The following is a 17229-nucleotide window of genomic DNA, read 5'->3' as shown; positions in this document are numbered from 1 at the left end:
ACATGACAACCACAACAACGAAGTTGAGAAAGTCCCAACTGTTGCTTGGGTTCATGTAATTTATAGATTTCGAGCAACCACAATATGCATATCCATACATGTTTACTATTCGCACGAATTGTACGACTTAGAGGGCGGGCGTCGCGAGTTGAGTCACGGCTAAAGACGCAAATAGGGAGTAGGTTGTCATTCACCATCTCCGTTCTTAGTTGAGCTCATTAGCGTAGCTTTAAATCCAAGCGATATTGATGATGATGGAAATTGCTGATGGTGGGGAAAGTTGATGTCGCGGTCGAGACATCAAAACGAGATTACTAATCTTTACGGCATGCAAGTGATGGAATGAAGTTTGGGTTCATTGCATCCCTACTACCAAATCCATCGTCATGGAAGGATTAGCCTTGCATCGACTCAAACCTGATTTGGTTTGGTTACATAGTAATCGGCAAACAAGTGTTTGCTATTCTGGGGTGTGGGTCCCACGAGTTGATGAGCGTAGGCGCGGAGTGGGTAATCAGGTGAGTCGAGGAACGCCACGTCGGTGTGGATGAGCGGCCATCGAAGCAACGATCCATCTCCGAAGCGTTCTGTGTGCACGAATCCTATGGCACAATGAAAGGCTCGGAAAAGAAGAGAGAAAACTACCGGGCCGGACCTTTTAGGGCGTGCCGCGCACGGGTTGTTGGGTCTTCTTTGCGTTCTCACGTGCGTGTACGGTGCACACAAGATCCGCTCATCGGGACCGTCCGTTGACGGATGGACGGTGTACCGGGACCTGTACGTCACGCGGGATGCTTGACGTCAGAACCGTGACTGAGCGCTGCACATGGGAAACGGCAGGACGTGCGCGGGGCACCAGGGATTCTTTGTTCGCTTGTTTCGCGTGGGCGATGATACAGCGGATCGGCGTGTCGGGTGAAGCTGACAGCAGAAGACCGCATGCTTGCGCCACGTGCTGCCAGACGAAAGGATTGACGAGCCACGGTCGGACGGCGCGGACGAACAGCTCGGCTCGCCCCTCTTATTTGACACAGGAAGGAAAACGATATTAGGATAATAACAAATATATACTAGTAATCCCCGCGGCCATTTTTAGAAGCTTCCACCGTTGTCGCTCTTAATCCCCGAAGCGAAACGGGTCCTCGTCGCGAAGATGCTACTGGTGGTCCTCGCCCTCCTCCTCTGCTCCGCCGTCGCCTCCGCCTCCGCCTCGGACGACCGCACCGGCGGCCGCAGGGTCCTCCACCAGCCGCTGTACCCCATCCAGTGGACCCCACCACCGCCGCCTCAGGAGTTCGTTGACCCACCTCCGGACGAGTCAAGCAGCTTCTTCCCCGGTGTCCCCTCAACGCCCGCCGTTGCGGCCTCCTCCTCCGCGTCTAATAAGGTCTTCGTCATCGCCTTCTCCGCTTCCGTCCCCGCCCTCGTGGTCCTGTTCTTGTTGGGGTTCCTGTTGTACCGGCTAAAGTTTCGGAGCTCGCCCGAAGCCGGAAAGCTTGTCGGCCCCGACGGCAGCGGCGGCCGGTGGGTGGACCGAAAGCCCGCTTCCGCGGCGCCGGATTTCCTCTACCTTGGCATCATGGATACGTCGGCGGTATCTGGCGGGCGGCAGAACGGATCCTCTTACGGAAACATCGCGACGGAGCGGGTGCTGGAAATGCATCACCCGAGCCCCGAGCTCCAGCCGTTGCCGCCGCTGAGTTCCACGGCTTCGCTGAGGGGAATGATCCCTCCGCCAATGACGTTATCCGATGAGGACACCTTCTACACTCCGCAGCGGTCGGTGGTGTCCGCCACCAGCGAGAGCCCGAGTAGCCCGGCCTCCCGTAGGAGCCCCCCAAGTATTAACAGCGGAGAGCAGCAGTTGTTGGCCGTGGCTGCGGCAGACACTGCACCCCGCTTTGCGGTCAAACAGATGATCCTCCCAATGGACCAACAACCTCCACCTCCATCGCCGCCGCAGCCACCACCATCTACTGAAACCATGGGAAACATTGAACAGCCAATTAAAGCTCCGGCGACTCCAGTTGCGGCATCTTCAAGGCGTAGGTTGCTAAATCCACTTCCTCCTGAAGCAACACGGATCAACATACCACTTCCTCCGACGAAGCACGGCGTTGGCATTGCTGCCAGTTCTTCGCATCAAGTACACGAGATGGTGGAGGAATTGGAGGGCGACTCGAAGCCCAAGTTGAAGCCTCTTCACTGGGACAAAGTTAGTGCGAATTCCAATCGAGCAATGGTCTGGGACCAGATGAAATCAAGCTCATTTCAGTGAGATTTCACCTAAAGATTTCTTCCCACTCCCTGTATGTTTCAAGTCTTTCAATACCATGACTGAGCATTATTCTCTTCGTCTTCACTTGGCAGGTTGAACGAGGACATAATCGAGACTCTATTTGTCAACATCACCTCAAGTTCTCTTCCCAAAGCAACAAGCAGACGACAGCGTGTCCTGCCATTAGATGAGGAGAAGAGAGTGCTGGATCCCAAGAAGTCGCAAAACATAGCAATACTCTTGAGGGCAATGAATGTGACGAGAGAGGAGGTCCACGACGCTTTATTAGATGGTAAGGGTTCTATATTCTGCACCCAGTTTAGATGATAATTACTCTATGACTTCCATCGTAATCCTCAGTCATATGGAATCTGGGCCTACTGTAATGCAACCAAAATCAACTTATTGCTCAAGGAAATCTACCAAATTTATAGCAGGTTCCTCTATTCTATGATCAAAACAATGGAAAGTTCATATGATTTACTCTGTTAACTAAGTTCATTTAACTATTGTCCGTGAAGCTAATAGGCTGTTAACTAAGTTCATTTACCTTGTGGTTAAATGAAGGAACTGAGTTGACCACATGTGGCTGAAGGTTTCTTAGCATTGGACTAATTGAAATCTGCAAAGATCAGAAAATAGGAAGAATGAAAGACAAAGTAAAATATTCAAGAGAGAAAATTAGACAGAAAAGAAAAGAGGAATGGAGTATTAGGGCAGTGACCAAACAATCTTTGCTTGTTTATAAAAGAAATTCAACATAAATTTAATTCCAGGAGAGATTTTTGATCGAAGACTTACTGTTTCTTCTGTTCAGATATGTTGAAGGGAACATGATTAGCTGATCGATCACCCTTTTGTGGAATCCTGATCATCATGCAAGATTTCCCCCATCAGTTCAGGCAACTATGACTGCAATTCAAAATATTAAAGGTTGTGTGAAAAAAATCTCAAAGTATTTAACAATCAATTCAGTATCAGTGCTCAAGTTGTGCTCTAAATATAGGCTAGAAGAGCTTTGACCTAATTCATCAATTGTAATATAGCTTGAACAACTACATGATAACCCTCTGAAATTATTCTAAACTTAGTAAGAGCCTACGACAAAAGAAAGGTGACAACCTCAATGTTGCAAATAGGTCCACAAGCATGTATAGAACAATCTCATCCTTTTCCAAGTCTAATGTTGGTAATATCACAATATTTCATTCAAGGATCATCTCTGTGGATGAAATTTAACAAGAATTATCGAGTTGGTGACCATTTCTGTGGTTCCAATGCATCGACCACCTTTCTTCTCATGTTTAGTAGTTGAGATGATATGGTTAGAAGTTAGTTCCCGATAAATGTTAACATTCTTGGTAAGGTTGTGGAATCAACAGCATCTAAAATGAGGGAATGCTGTGCAATTTAATCTTTGATGTTTATTTAGACATAAGCACCGGTAGCTTTGTTAAGTGACAATCAGACCAGATCTAAGTTTAAACATATCTAAGTAGTTACTGCTTTAAAAAACTTGAACGAAATCATATCTAAGGAGAGCCCAACCGACGAAGTACTACTGTCTACGTGATTGGCCATTGTCCACCACAAACATTAAAGCAGTTAATTGAGGCCGCTTTGAATTAACTCGTAACTTTAAACAATGAAGACCACCATAACTAAGTAATAGTTAACTACTTTGATAATACAAATAAACTTATGCAGAACAGCTTCATGTATCTGTCCAGATGATGATGAACTATGTTGTGGTTTTAAAATTTAGAAATGGAATAAAAATCCTACAAAGATCTAGAAGAATTATGTCATCATCTTAAGAATACAAGGAGATATATGTGAAACTGTGATCAACATCATACAGTACACCACATCCCCAGGTTCCATAAATTGTGTCATGTATATGTTAACTTGTTTAGATATCACATAAAAGATACTTCGAGTGTTGTCATCAGATCAATGGTCATGTATCCTTGTTTTCATCAGCTGTTGCCTGTATAGGTTTGCTTGTTGAAATATCACAGAAGCCACTTTAAGTTTTGACATCAGATAAACAGATGATCAAATCTTTCTGAAAATCATGGAGCCTTATAACTTAGAAATGCTGCATCCACCAACTTTGATGGGAAAAAACATAGTTGATGATGAGGACCAATGTGATAAATCCTATGTATTATTGTTGACTTAAATATTGTTGGATGACCAAAGTTGTCTGCAACAGGTAATCCTGAATGCTTAGGAGCTGAGCTTTTGGAAACTTTAATCAAGATGGCTCCCACCAAGGAGGAAGAACTAAGACTACATGATTACATGGGTGACATATCAAAGCTAGGTTCAGCTGAGCGCTTTCTGAAAGCAGTGCTAGACGTACCATTTGCCTTTAAAAGAGTTGATGCAATGCTTTACAGAGCTAATTTTGAGACAGAAGTCAAATATCTGATCAAATCTTTTGGAACTCTAGAGGTAAATTTATTGTATTGATGCTTCATCTTGAAATACAAGCAAATGTCTTCAAATTAGTGCTCCATGAAACAAACCTTGAAAATATTCTATTATAATATATTATCTTGAAAAACTCTTTCTGTGCTAAATAATTATAATTTTTCCTATTTTTTAATAGTCAAACATGCATCACTAATTCCATACTTGTCCTTTGACTTATAACATTGACCATCAAAGAATGGCGAATGCCTGATTCCAAATTATGATGTTTCTTGTTTCTTCTAAACTCTATTTTCAATAATTCGGCACATTTGAACAACCATACCTGACATTAGATTTACTGAACATAATTTGGTAAATTGAAAAAAAATATTATTCTACTTTCATAAGCATACCTAATGGTCATTGCCTCCTTCAAATGTTCTACAGGCAGCATGTGAAGATTTAACAAGCAGTAGACTATTCCTTAAGCTCCTGGAAGCTGTTCTGAGGACTGGAAACAGGATGAATGTGGGCACCAACCTAGGTCAAGCGAAAGCCTTCAAGCTCGACACTCTTCTAAAACTGACAGATGTAAAGGGAACTGATGGAAAAACAACCCTACTCCACTTCGTCGTGCAAGAGATTATCCGTTCAGAAGGAACAGGTACTGAACCATTGACAGTACACAATCCTACTAACAGTAGCAGGGAAGAACAATTTAAGAAACAAGGTTTAAAAGTGGTGGCTGGGCTGAGTAATGAGCTTGGGAACATCAGAAAGGCAGCAGGAATGGACTCAGATGTTCTTAGCAGTTATGTCTTGAGGCTAGACATTGGGCTTCAGAAGATAAAATCAGTTTTACAGCTAGAGAAGTCATGCACGCAAGGGATGAAATTTTTTGACACGATGAAGGTGTTTCTTGAAGAGGCTGAAACGAAGATTGATCATGTCAAGGCTGAGGAGAAGAGGGTGATGAATATAGTAAAGGAAACTACAGAGTACTTCCATGGAGATGCAGCAAAGGAGGAAGCTCACCCTCTTAGGATCTTCATGGTGGTGAGGGACTTCCTATCTGTACTAGATAATGTATGCAAGGAAGTGGGCAGATTGCAGGAGAGGACATCGATGGGTTCAGCTAGATCCTTTCGCATATCTGTCAATGCATCTCTACCAGTTCTCCAAAGGTATGAACAGCGACGAGTTGTGCAGTCAGATGATGATGATGATAGTTCATCATCACAGTACTAATGCAAGAAGATCACTTCTCAGTCATTCTATATGAAGACAATCAGGTGACAAGGAAAATGGTAATTTGTCCATCGGAAAAGATGAGCAAGGAGGGTGAAGAGAAGGAAATTTCCAATTTGCAGGCTCATGTCTGTAAAAAAGAAAAAAAGAACCTTAAAGGACGGCATCATTGTACAGAATTTCACACAGATCAAAGCTAGGGAAAGGACTCTCATCAGAGTACAGAATCGAGTTTGATCTACTCTGATGCGATTAAGTTGATGGTTGTAGAAGTTTGTACTTTGTTCCTTTTACATGTATCTTTTTCCTTGTGGATATGTTAAAATTAGATTGAAAGAGAACATCGAGGCTAAAATTGCTGAGCATTTTGAATTCAAGAGCTAGAATCAGTTTATTCTTCTGCATATCATATCTTCATGAGAAATATAGCAGAGAGAACAGTGTGAATAGTCTTTCTAAGAACTTTATTTGAAAGAGATATTGATCCTTTGTCTAATGGTGAGGGAAGGAGTGTCTAAGTTCATCAGGTTGAATTGATCCTCAACAAGCCAATTCCCTGACAGGGAATTGTCCAGCAATTTACTCCACAAGTATATAATCAGGATTTAGTTTGGTGATCCATATCCTGCCTTCAATCCATTATGAATAGTTCAAAAAATGTGGGTTAAGCAATCTTTCACAGAAACTGATCTTTCATGATATCCATCATCTGGAATTGGTCAATCTCAACTCTAAATGATGAAGCTTCCCGTTTAAATACAAAATGGTGGGTGTGCTTCCCCTAGGAACTGTTCATGAACGATCGGTTGATAGATTTAGATCAAGAAGAGCCTCAAGACCACACCTCCAAATAACTCGCTCTCTCTATCCGCGATCCTTAGCTTAACTCTGTGGTCGAGTGTGACCGCACACGCCCACGCAGACAATCACCCAACCTCCCCGGCGACCCTTAGCTTAACTCTATGGTGATCGCACCGCCTCTTCACCCTTTCCTTTGCTCCTCTCGGGACTCACCTTCCATTGATTTCTTGTCGCTCAAGTCTCCGAAACAAAAAAGAGAAAAAGAAAAACTAAATTTCTTCCATGACTTCAATAAGGAGAGGAAAACTGAACCAAATTGTAGAGAGAGGATAAATTGCTAACCTCTGAGGAGGAGGATCGGAGCAGCGGTGGCCGAGAGATCGTCGGAGGAGATGAGTCGCAACAACGTGCAGAATCGTCCGCAGAGGCTGCAACGATGCCTTCAATGGTCGAATCCACCAAGGCCGAGGCCCACATCTTCGTTGCCAAGTTCTCGGAGGCCCACATCTTCGTTGCCAAGTTCTCGGACGCGCTGCCCTCGTGCCCTTCGTCTCCGCCGTCTACCCCTCCCAACGCCCAGGTTCGTGCCTACAAGTCACGATTTGATTCCAAATGCTCTCGTTTCCCGATCCCTTCCTCCATTCTGACGAGTCTCTGGTTGCAGATTTATTCCAATCTTTGCACCTGTACGAATGGTACGGGTGAAGCATCAACCCAGTGAACGTCGCCGTGGGCCTGCTGCGGACCGCAATTGGCACCTCTATCAGGCCACACTCAAAAGTGTCTTCTACGGCGGCACTACCCTCCTATTTGACAGGGTTCTCTTCATTCTCCGTGCCCGAGCGGCGGCGTGCTCCACTCGACGAAGACGATGCGGCGGCCTGTGATCCGGACCTGTGTCGTCGGTCCCCCGGCGGCGGGAGGGAGGAGAAGCGGCGTCGTCCAGCCACGCCGCCGATAAACACGGAGGGATCAGTGACAACTAGCGGTGAGAGCCGGTGAGGCAACCACTGCGCCGTCGAGCCGAGAGGCTCCTCAACCTGTGTCTGTGAGGATTGGGTCTCGCAAGCTCGGTCGTTGTCGAGTGATTGCTTATAGATTGTTGTATAAGAAATGATCCACTCATACAAATCCTCTGTTGAGACATAGTAATCGTTAGTGTATTGTTGAAAGAAAAACAAAGATTTTATCTTTTGTCCACTCACTCGTCACTTCTTGACATGTGCTCTATAATTTCCTCCTCTACGGTTTACCAAACCATCCTATATTCTTTTTCATTTGAATATATTCATCATTACTATTACAGCAACATATTCATCATCACTATTACAGCAACATATTTTCATTTGAAACCATTTGGGTCGGCTGCATTGAGCTTCTGTGATCGACTATGTGATGTACTCATGAGCAGTTTGAAGCATGCACGGCTAAATGTAAATGAGATGCAGAGTGAAGAAGCTTCCTATTCTTCCCAACAAAAGGAAACAAAGGCATCACATACGTACACAATGAGCTTTTCTTTTATTAGCAGCAGCAGCAGAAGAAAACCACTCTGTCGGCAGGCAATGTAATCCCTGCATCAGAAAAGGCCATCCTTGTGGTGATACAAATGCACCGGAAAAAAGGGCAAAGAGAGAAGAAGAAGAAGAAGAAAAAAAAGGAGGAAGAAGGAAAAATACACAAATCAGTCACCCCAGGCAAGATAGGTAGGCATACCTCATGCTTTATTTCCCTCCAAACTCTCTGGTCAGAAGTAGAGTATGATGTGATGTTAGTGATCACAAGGTTGGTAAGAGCATCTGCTCTGTATCTATATCAGGCTGGCTCTTCTCTTCAGTTGTATTAACTGTCCTTGCTGGCTACATTGCTTTATCTGGTTCATGAATTTGTGTTAATAATAACCATGTGAAACCTGGAATAGTGAAAAAAATTAAGCAGGGCCTGAAGTTAGACTTACACTCAAAGCTGCTACGGTGGACAAGAGACCTCTGGATCGGTCAACTAGTGCTCGCTCTTGTGCAGCCACTTTAGTGATTTCTGATATCAGGTTACTCATTCCTTCAACCTGTACAAATGCGAAATGCCAATGTAGTTAAGCTAATTCCTGTGATCAGATAAGCCAGTGGTCGATAATTGAAACTATGCATTTGATATCAGAGGGGGCTTTCTAGGCAAAATACAGTAGAATGAATAATGAACTGAAGGTGGCAAATGAAAGGCTTCCACTGTGACATGCCAGTGAATTATAAGGACACAAGTCAGTCACTGAGATAGCACCATGTGATGCTTCATTTGTCATTAAGTTGCATGCTTGCATGTCTTAAAGCTTCTTGTGCCTCTCTCTCCCATTGATACATATTCGTATCCTTTCACCATTGCTAGCAGTAAATCTGGTTTTATTTATGAGCGAATTTTAGATAAGTAATTGAAAGTTCTCATGCTTCGCAGTTCATATATGATTTGGTGCAACTGCTGGATTGAAAAGGTTATCTTAGAAACATTACCTATTTTTGAGAAACCTTCTGTGATTCTAGTCAAAATATAACCACGTTCAAGTTAAATGAAGATGGCAATGGCAAAGCAGATACTGAAAAAGCAAATTATTGGTAGCTAACAAACAATTTAGAACACACACTGGACTTGTGCTCCAAAAGCATCAAAAGTGATGATGGAAGATAAAAACAAAATTACTTTCGACCTGATGAAATGTGACTAGATGAATGTTGTAGAGGCAGTTTACCTTGGACAATAGAGAGCAAATTGAGGATCCCATTGCCTGCATTATATCAAGTGCTGAACTAATTGCATCTTTAACTTCCAGAAGGTCAGCCTGTGAAATGAGACAACTATAGTATTTCCCAAAAGCTGGATTGATGTCAGAGTTCATTTGTTGATATGAAAAGCCAGGAAATACAAACCTTGGCTCCACCAACTATGGGAAGACGAAGTGTGCTAGCCTTTAATGCTTTAATAGCTTCTGATAATGAGCTTAAGTGATCTTTCTCCATAAGAGACCACTCCTCTAGATAGGCCATCTGCATTAACCAAGTTGTAAATTGTGCAAATATACAGATAAGGTTTTATAAACTGATCCAATACAAGAGCTCGAGATTTGTTTTTTGCAACTTTACTGAGGTTTGGTTGAGTTTTTAATTCTAATGATAATTGCTTGTAGTTTCACATTGTGCAATTTCCACTACTTGGTTGCATCCATAATGTAGTTTGGTCAAAGTTATTGGCTTGATCTTTTTATTGAAAAGAAAAACTAGTGCATGATTTTCAAACCATGTAGGGTCTAGGGAGGGTTAATGTCTGCAAGCAGAGAGGCATTTTATGATTCAAACCCTAGTCATCCAGGTTGCAAAAGAAAAACCTACCATGGTGATTATCGAAGAAGCTAAGTAATTCACAGTTGCCAAACTGACCGATCCTGGGGAAACCTGATATAGGATTATTTATTGTAAATTCAAGGGCTCCAGGACCAGTTCAAGCAACTCTATATTGAATTAAATTTCTGCGGCAAGATTGACAAATTTTTAAAACTGATAATTTTTTGTCTCAAGTTCAATACTCTATAGACATACACTATCAGAAGAAACAATTCAACGATGAATAACTAGCTCTAGCCAATTTTGTCCATTATATTTCACCATAAATTACTTAAGTATTCTCAGATACTCTTCACTTGTGGTCTTTTAACATCGAACAAAGAGGGACATGATACACCTTTGGGCTCCATGGCTAGTTAGTTGTGCCTAAGAGATGATTGTCGTCCACTTTATATATTCTTATCTTATTATCTACTTCCTTTCCATGATTCACACTTTTCAAGAGAGAAAACCTGGAGGGTCTCACTTTGGCATTTTAGCACCATGATATTGCATAATTAGAGAATGCCTGAAACTTCTGAATGGCATATTTTACAGGAAGTTGGCTATTGATCTGACAATTGACTATAAAACTTATAAAAGTTTGATAGGTCATACCCTGATTAATCAGAATGACCAAAAGAATGATTCAGAGTGAAACTAAAACATACAAAAAGGACTTTCACAGGCATCTTAAAACAAAGTGAAAACTGAGAAACAAAGGCTTACTTGCTCCTTAAGAATGGAAATTAGCTTTAAATCTTGTTTCAGAGTTTGTAGCTTGATCCTTTTATTAGTAATGGAGTCACGCAACTCTTTGGTAGTTACCCATGCATCAGTCAGATTTTTCTGTAAGGATCAAAGGAAAGCATTAGCTAATATAACTTCACTGGTATAAATGAAAAAAAAAAGAAGCATTGGCTGATCAAAGTAAGAGGGACTGAAAGCATAACTATAACATTTCGGACAAAATAAGCAAGCAAGAAACACAAAATTAAAGATGATGTGACCAGAAGGACAACTTAAAATTTTAGGCGAAGATTAGCAAGAAAAGCCACAATTAAATCAACATCTGATTTGCATGATACGACTTGTTGTTTCTTATAACGCTAACCAGCCATCTCAACTACATCTATTACCCTAGCTTTTAATAAACATTGCTTCTTAATTGTTCAACTTTTTGATCCATGAAGCAATGGTAACACTTGCATAATAGGAGGGTTGTAGGAAAACTATGTATGGCTTATTGACAATCGCATGATTATGTTCCAAAGTTTTACCAAATTTATCAGTTCTGTAATATTACAATGAAGTGCATGAAAAACATTACTGATCACATATACTAAGCTTTACTCCGATCACCATATAAGTGGCACATGAGAAAAAGGAAAAAACTACTAAATTTGGTGTTTTTAGTTCAAATGTATAAAGAAAGCTAGATCTTTTCTCTATGAAAATGGAAATCCAAACTGAAATGACAACAAAATTAGTGTGCCAAAGGAAACAAGAGAAGTTGATATCTAAGCTAAAGCAAGCAACTTGACAGAAAACACAATTAACAGGTATATGACATTTATGATCATATTATGCTGGACAAAATACATAAATAGGAAATCCATCACAAATTAGCTAATATATAGGAAACACTAATTTGGAAAAGATATTAACATCAATAGTACCTCTACAGTTAGTTTCCGCAATAACAGTGCAGCATCAAACCTGGCATTAACACATCGCCATTGTAAATGCCGGTTATCAAGCAGCCTCAACATGTGAGCCTCCTCAATCCGATTCTCCCCCTTCCTTGCTCTCCGCACTTCAGCAGCAAAGCTTATAATTGAAGGTGCATTGCCTGGTTGACAAACCAGTGAACTGCTCATTGATACATTACTCCTTGTCCGCAAAGGGCTTGCCATACCCCTTGATGGTGAAGCGGAAAGCTTGTTTGGAGAAGAAGGTCTCACGGGTCCACGGAGCGGTGAGGAAACTGACCTTGGAGAAGACAAGGGGCTGTCCATTGACAACTTCTTTATCACACCCAGCTTCGACTGTACCACAGACCTTGAATCCGGCGAAGATAGTGGGGAGCAAGTTTCGGGATAACGATGCAGCCGGCTATTCGTCTCCTGCCAAAACCTTGCTGGGACACTGATCCCTCTGGAAGTCACCTTTGCGCGCGGGCGCATACTGAATTCTGGCGCCCCCGAATTGCTCCCAGAGGACACACTATCAGTATCGGATGAAGCTGATAGGTCACACCCATCGAACGAAGCCCTTCTCGCACTATCATCAAACATCATCGACTGATGGAACCTGACGGTGGCCAAAATCGGTTCTTTCTTCTCAGCAGAGCAATTCGAGATCCTCATCAACGGATTTGACGGCTGGGCTGTGGAAGAGGGCCATCGGTGGTGGTTTTCAAAGGGCTTAGAGTTATCCAAATGATCACCAACCTTCAATGGAGAGGCAAAAGAGGCACTAGCTCGCCGCCGCTCGGGAGTGGACTTCCTGGCGGGGCTGCGGGAGGCGGCCTTAGCGCGGCTGGTCTGGTAGAAGAAGGACTCGCACTGGAATGAGACGGAGAGGCTCCGGGTCGTCAAGCAGAGAGCGCGCGCGGCGGGGGAGGGCTCCGCAGGGGCCGGGCGGGGATCGGCGCGAGGCGTGGAAGGCCGAGCCCGATCGACGGAGTGGGACCGCTTCTGGGCGGCGGACTGGGGCAATACCGGCGGCGTCGAGGACCGGGGGGCCGCCATCGGCGACGGGAAGCGCCGCGAGCTAGGCGAACCGCTCGAAGAAGAGAACGTAGTGGCGGTAGAATAGGAGGTGGAGGAAGAGGACGAGGAGGAACCACAAGATGAGAGGTAGCGAGAACCGATCTCCTTGGTGCGAGGCTGCCTTGCGCCGGCCGCGGCATTGCTCTTCTCGGAGGGGATCAGCGGCGAGCGACGAGGGTTCTGGAGATCATCGCGACGCGGAAGGGGCGAAGTGTTCTTGTGACTGCGGGGAGGGTTCCGGGACGCGGCGGGGGAAGTGGTGGCGGCTGCCGGGACCGCGGCCACCATCGATCTAATCGTAGAGCTCGCCGCCCTCGGTCGATCTCCGGCTTTCCTCTCCAATTACAGGAAGGCGGTCACACGGGCGGAGCACCAGACTCCACCTTCGGTGCTACTCCTTGGAATAAGGAGAACTAGAAAAGTGGCGAAGCAAAGGAGCGAGTGCGAGAAGCCGTGCATCTGAAAGAGTCGACAGAGGTTTAGTTTCCCTTCTAAGCCATTGTTAGCAGTCATGAATGCAATATATTTTGCTGTAACGCTAAGATAGGATGGGAGTGTCACTGTGCTGTGCATGGGGTTGGTTTAGACATTGGCATCAGATTGAAAGCAGTAATCTTATGGAGATCGTACATGAGACAAAGAGGCAACAGTGATCACACATGAACTGTAATAAATGGGGCAGAGGAATTGGGTGGCTGGAATGAGGAGAAGGCAGATTTGTTGACTTCATTTTACATGCTAAATCTAACTTAGGAAGGCAAAGCTTAGTTTATTAGTCCTTCATCTGTCAACTGGAGATTAAAGTAGCAGCAATGTGAGTTGAGATCTGGAAGAGAGCATGTTGTTGGCCATACGACTCATTTCCAATTGTCTGCAGGCAGAGACGCATGAGGAAACAACACTCGTCCATCAAACTGCTCCATTTAATAGGAGGCCACACACCTGACAGTAACATGCGTACCTCTCCTCTCACCAGTGTGTTGATGAAAAGAGAAGAAATAACCTTACTTTCGTTCCACTGTCATATAGACTCGAGCATTATAATAGCAGAGATAACGAAAACATTATATGAAGCTACCCTAAGAAATGGAAAGCTTTCATGTCATATTTCGTATCTCTTCTTTATGCTACTTTGTTTATGGGTAGATGGTGTAAAACTTGCGTAGGGACGAAGTTGGCATCGGTATACAATCGAAGTATGGCAGAAACACCCCCCCACCCCCCGGCTCTGCCTTGTCCACAATCATGTATTGGAGATTACAATAATGGTATCGACTGTTTTATTATTATAGAATAGGGTAACAAAAAACTCTTGTTTTTTATATTTTTTCATAGAGCATCTTTATTTTAAATATATATATATAATTTTTTCATAAATAATTATTTTACCCTTCATCCGTCGTCATCTCCATTCTGCACAGTCTCACGTTGTGCTTGCTCACGACCCTCGTGTGAAGGAGGGGGCATGAAGGTCGTTACCACTTCCTTCGACTTATGTCATCTTCTTTTTGCATCGCCTCTCATTCCCTTCGTCTAATCACCCGTAATCCTTGTGTAAGAAAGAAGGGGATACGAGGGTTATCGTTGCCTCCACGTTTACTTCTCCCTCGTGCAAGGGTTGTGGTGTGAGCAATAGATCCAAAAGGAGGGGGCAACGATGCAGGATGGAGTTGGCAACGACAAAGATAGGGGTAAAATGATATTTTTACATAAGGAATGACGCTCTATAAGAATTTTTCAAAAGAGGGGCACTCTATAAAAAAATTCTAAAAGTATGAGCTCTTTTCAAGAAATCATCTTATTTAATATATATTTTAAAAGGATGAATTCTTGAAAAAACCTTTTAACTTCGAGAATTTCTCATATAATACCCTTAGCTGCATGAAAAAATCATTTTACTCCTACCTTTGTTGACCATCCCAATCTTGCCCTTGTACACCTTGCTCATGACCCTATGCAAGGAAGAAGGGGGCACTAGTGCTATTGTCGTTCATAGCCTTCATGTGAGAGTCTACCACATATAGTTCTTACCGTTGCCACTGCTCGTAACCTTAAACCCAAGCTTGTCACCCATCTTCTACCTTACATGAGGCTACCTTACTCATAATTGTCAATGTGTACACAAGGGCAGGTCCATCGATGGTCAATTAAGTCTGTAGAGGTGATGACGACCCCCCTGCCCCTCCCTTCCTCGTGCACGAGTCGCTAGCAAGAGTAATACAAGGCGAAGGTGATAGTAGATTTAGCGGAGGCTAGGAGCAAAATGACAATTTATGGAAAAAAAATTTTGCTAGAATTTTTCAACGTTGAGGTGTTTTTGAAGAAAATTCTCCGAGTTAGAGATGTTTTTGTAAGAATTCACCCTTTTTAAAATAAAATAAAATAAAATATAATCATTTTATCATAGTAACACTTAATTATTCATGAATGAAAAAAAGTTCAGATATATAAGATTAGCAATTTTTTAAGAAATTTTTTTTAACAAACTTTCAAACAAAAATATATTTTTGGGATTTTCCTGAGAAGTGCTCCCATTGACAAAATTTCCTAACAGTATCTCATTTTGGTCTAATACTTAAAAGATCTCTGATCTGATAGCTAACTACTTATCTTTTTTCTCCTCTCTTTCCCTTTTTGTTCTTATGGATCAGTAGATAGGGTGCATCAGTCCTATTACAATATTTTTACACTGTATTATAGTGCTTTTAATAATATTATAAAAATACTATAATGTAGCATAAAATATTATATTTTACAAAATATTAATTTTACAGTAATTTTAACAACAATAAAATACTATAATATATTAATAAAAGTACTATATAAATATTGTTTATACTATGTTCCAGTTTTTTTCATAGTATTATGAAAAACTATAACTCATTGTAAAAAACATTATAGCTAGATTCACCCTATAAACTGGTCCATAGGAAAAAAAAAAAAGATGATTAGGGATATTCTAGGTCTTAAGTAAAAAAATACTGTTAAAAAATTTCTAAAAAAGATAATATTTTCCCAAAAAAACTAAATAAAAAGTATTTTCGAAAATTCACTCCAAAAGACTTTATAGTGACATTGACGGTTGAGCGCACAGGGTCCGCCATGTCCAACAACGAGGGCCTCAAAAGAATGTTACCCTTTTTGGTGGAGACAAGCGAGCCACTCGCAGAAGAAGACACGATTGCCACTATTCCCACGTAACCCAACCGGGGTTGCTCAAGCAATCGAAGCCGTCGGTTGTAGTACCTGACGATAAAGACGCGCTCTAACTCTTAAGATGCGTTTGTTTAAACATCATCACATGATCGCATTAAACCCATGAAAGCAACATCGATGTTTTGCAAACTAAAAACATGACATCTTTCTACTCTACGTGGAATGTGGCACATTATGTGATTAACTCAGATGAACCAAAATATGAGTTACTAGCGGCATCATGATGCACATGAGTAACTAACTATGAGGCCATTTATTATATACTACTACTGTTTTATATTATACAAGCCGGTGGTATTTACAAAGAGGCCACCCAAGTAAAGAAACCGAATCACGATGCCGGCACGAGTGCGACGAGTCTAGAGGCTGCGGCAGAAGCCGATGCGGGCCCGCCCCAAAGCGTGCGACCCGTCTCCCCGGCGTCTCATCCCCCTCGTCGGCATTGTGATTCGGTCAGCAGTTCCCACAGCACGCGCACGTCCTCGTACTCGCACGTGCTCACTTCCTGCCTCAGCCGCAGTAGCCCTGCGGCAAAACACGGAGGGAAAGAGGAGTCAAGTCTCCGCCACGGTCAGATCGCGGCGCGCGGCGGTTGGGGGTCGGACTCACCGGATTTGCGAATGCCGACGCGGGTGGCGACGCCGGCCCAGACCCTCCTCATCGGTGATGCCACCCGATCCCACCAAGCCATCCCTCGCCGGCGTAGTCGAGAATCGCAGAGAGGGAAAGAGAGAGAGAGAGAGAGGCTCGAAATCAGTTGATGCTGATGCTATCGAAGTGCCGCCGATTTAAAGGCCCACGCTCTCTGTTCACCGGCTAATTCCTTCTTCGACCGGCAGGTGACGGTCAGCATTCACAGTACCTTCGTCAGGAGATATTTTTTCCTCCATCGACGCGTGGGTGGCGATGGTTGAATCGTACGCGTGGACGCCAATTCGGACGCGATTAAGGCCGCTGACGCAGAGCATGATCCGCTGCAATACGCCCGAGTTCTCACCCGCAATCAGTACCCGTGAGATCACTGGAGGAGAAACTCGCGCCCCGCAGGCGACACCGACACACGCCCGGTGGTGGTGGGGGCAGCAATGCGTGCTGGACGTGGCAGCTACGGGGCTAGTTATTT

The 17229-nt window shown here is 43.4% G+C and overlaps 2 protein-coding genes and 1 long non-coding RNA gene across 3 annotated transcripts; 1 reads left to right on the top strand and 2 right to left on the bottom strand.

Moving 5' to 3' along the window:
• The first annotated feature begins 1027 nt into the window (after window positions 1-1027).
• On the top strand, window positions 1028-6324 carry LOC103980821 (formin-like protein 8). The gene is made up of 4 exons (XM_009397335.3): window positions 1028-2274; window positions 2371-2570; window positions 4497-4738; window positions 5147-6324. Exons 1-4 carry the CDS (start codon window positions 1154-1156, stop codon window positions 5945-5947), a joined length of 2364 nt encoding a protein of 787 aa, XP_009395610.2. The 5' UTR covers window positions 1028-1153; the 3' UTR covers window positions 5948-6324.
• Window positions 6325-7301: 977 nt separating this feature from the next.
• On the bottom strand, window positions 7302-13419 carry LOC103980820 (QWRF motif-containing protein 2-like). Its single transcript, XM_009397334.3, has 8 exons — window positions 11796-13419; window positions 10846-10965; window positions 9667-9783; window positions 9489-9578; window positions 8706-8813; window positions 8465-8621; window positions 8254-8322; window positions 7302-7883 (listed from the first exon to the last, which is right to left on the bottom strand). The coding sequence occupies exons 1-6, from the start codon at window positions 13176-13178 to the stop codon at window positions 8559-8561; spliced, it is 1881 nt and encodes a 626-aa protein (XP_009395609.2). The 5' UTR covers window positions 13179-13419; the 3' UTR covers window positions 7302-7883; window positions 8254-8322; window positions 8465-8558.
• A 2917-nt stretch (window positions 13420-16336) lies between these two features.
• LOC108952605 (uncharacterized) lies at window positions 16337-16897 on the bottom strand. Its single transcript, XR_001977655.2, has 2 exons — window positions 16716-16897; window positions 16337-16631 (listed from the first exon to the last, which is right to left on the bottom strand). It is a non-coding gene; the product is annotated as an uncharacterized LOC108952605 (long non-coding RNA).
• Between the last annotated feature and the right edge of the window lie 332 nt (window positions 16898-17229).

The sequence above is a fragment of the Musa acuminata genome, chromosome BXJ2-4, assembly GCF_036884655.1.
Source record: "Musa acuminata AAA Group cultivar baxijiao chromosome BXJ2-4, Cavendish_Baxijiao_AAA, whole genome shotgun sequence".
Taxonomy (NCBI): Eukaryota; Viridiplantae; Streptophyta; class Magnoliopsida; order Zingiberales; family Musaceae; genus Musa; species Musa acuminata.
Note: the sequence above shows the minus strand (reverse complement) of the source record. Positions and strands in the feature narration are given on the sequence as shown.

Coding starts and splice junctions, on each gene's coding strand:
- LOC103980821 (XM_009397335.3), top strand. CDS start 1,154: ATGCTACTGGTGGTCCTCGCCCTCCTCCTCTGCTCCGCCGTCGCCTCC. Junction 2,275..2,370: donor ATGAAATCAAGCTCATTTCA/GTGAGATTTCAC, acceptor TTCACTTGGCAG/GTTGAACGAGGACATAATCG. Junction 4,739..5,146: donor AATCTTTTGGAACTCTAGAG/GTAAATTTATTG, acceptor AATGTTCTACAG/GCAGCATGTGAAGATTTAAC.
- LOC103980820 (XM_009397334.3), bottom strand. CDS start 13,178: ATGGTGGCCGCGGTCCCGGCAGCCGCCACCACTTCCCCCGCCGCGTCC. Junction 10,966..11,795: donor TGCGGAAACTAACTGTAGAG/GTACTATTGATG, acceptor TGATCCTTACAG/AAAAATCTGACTGATGCATG. Junction 8,814..9,488: donor TTTGCTCTCTATTGTCCAAG/GTAAACTGCCTC, acceptor GCATTTGTACAG/GTTGAAGGAATGAGTAACCT.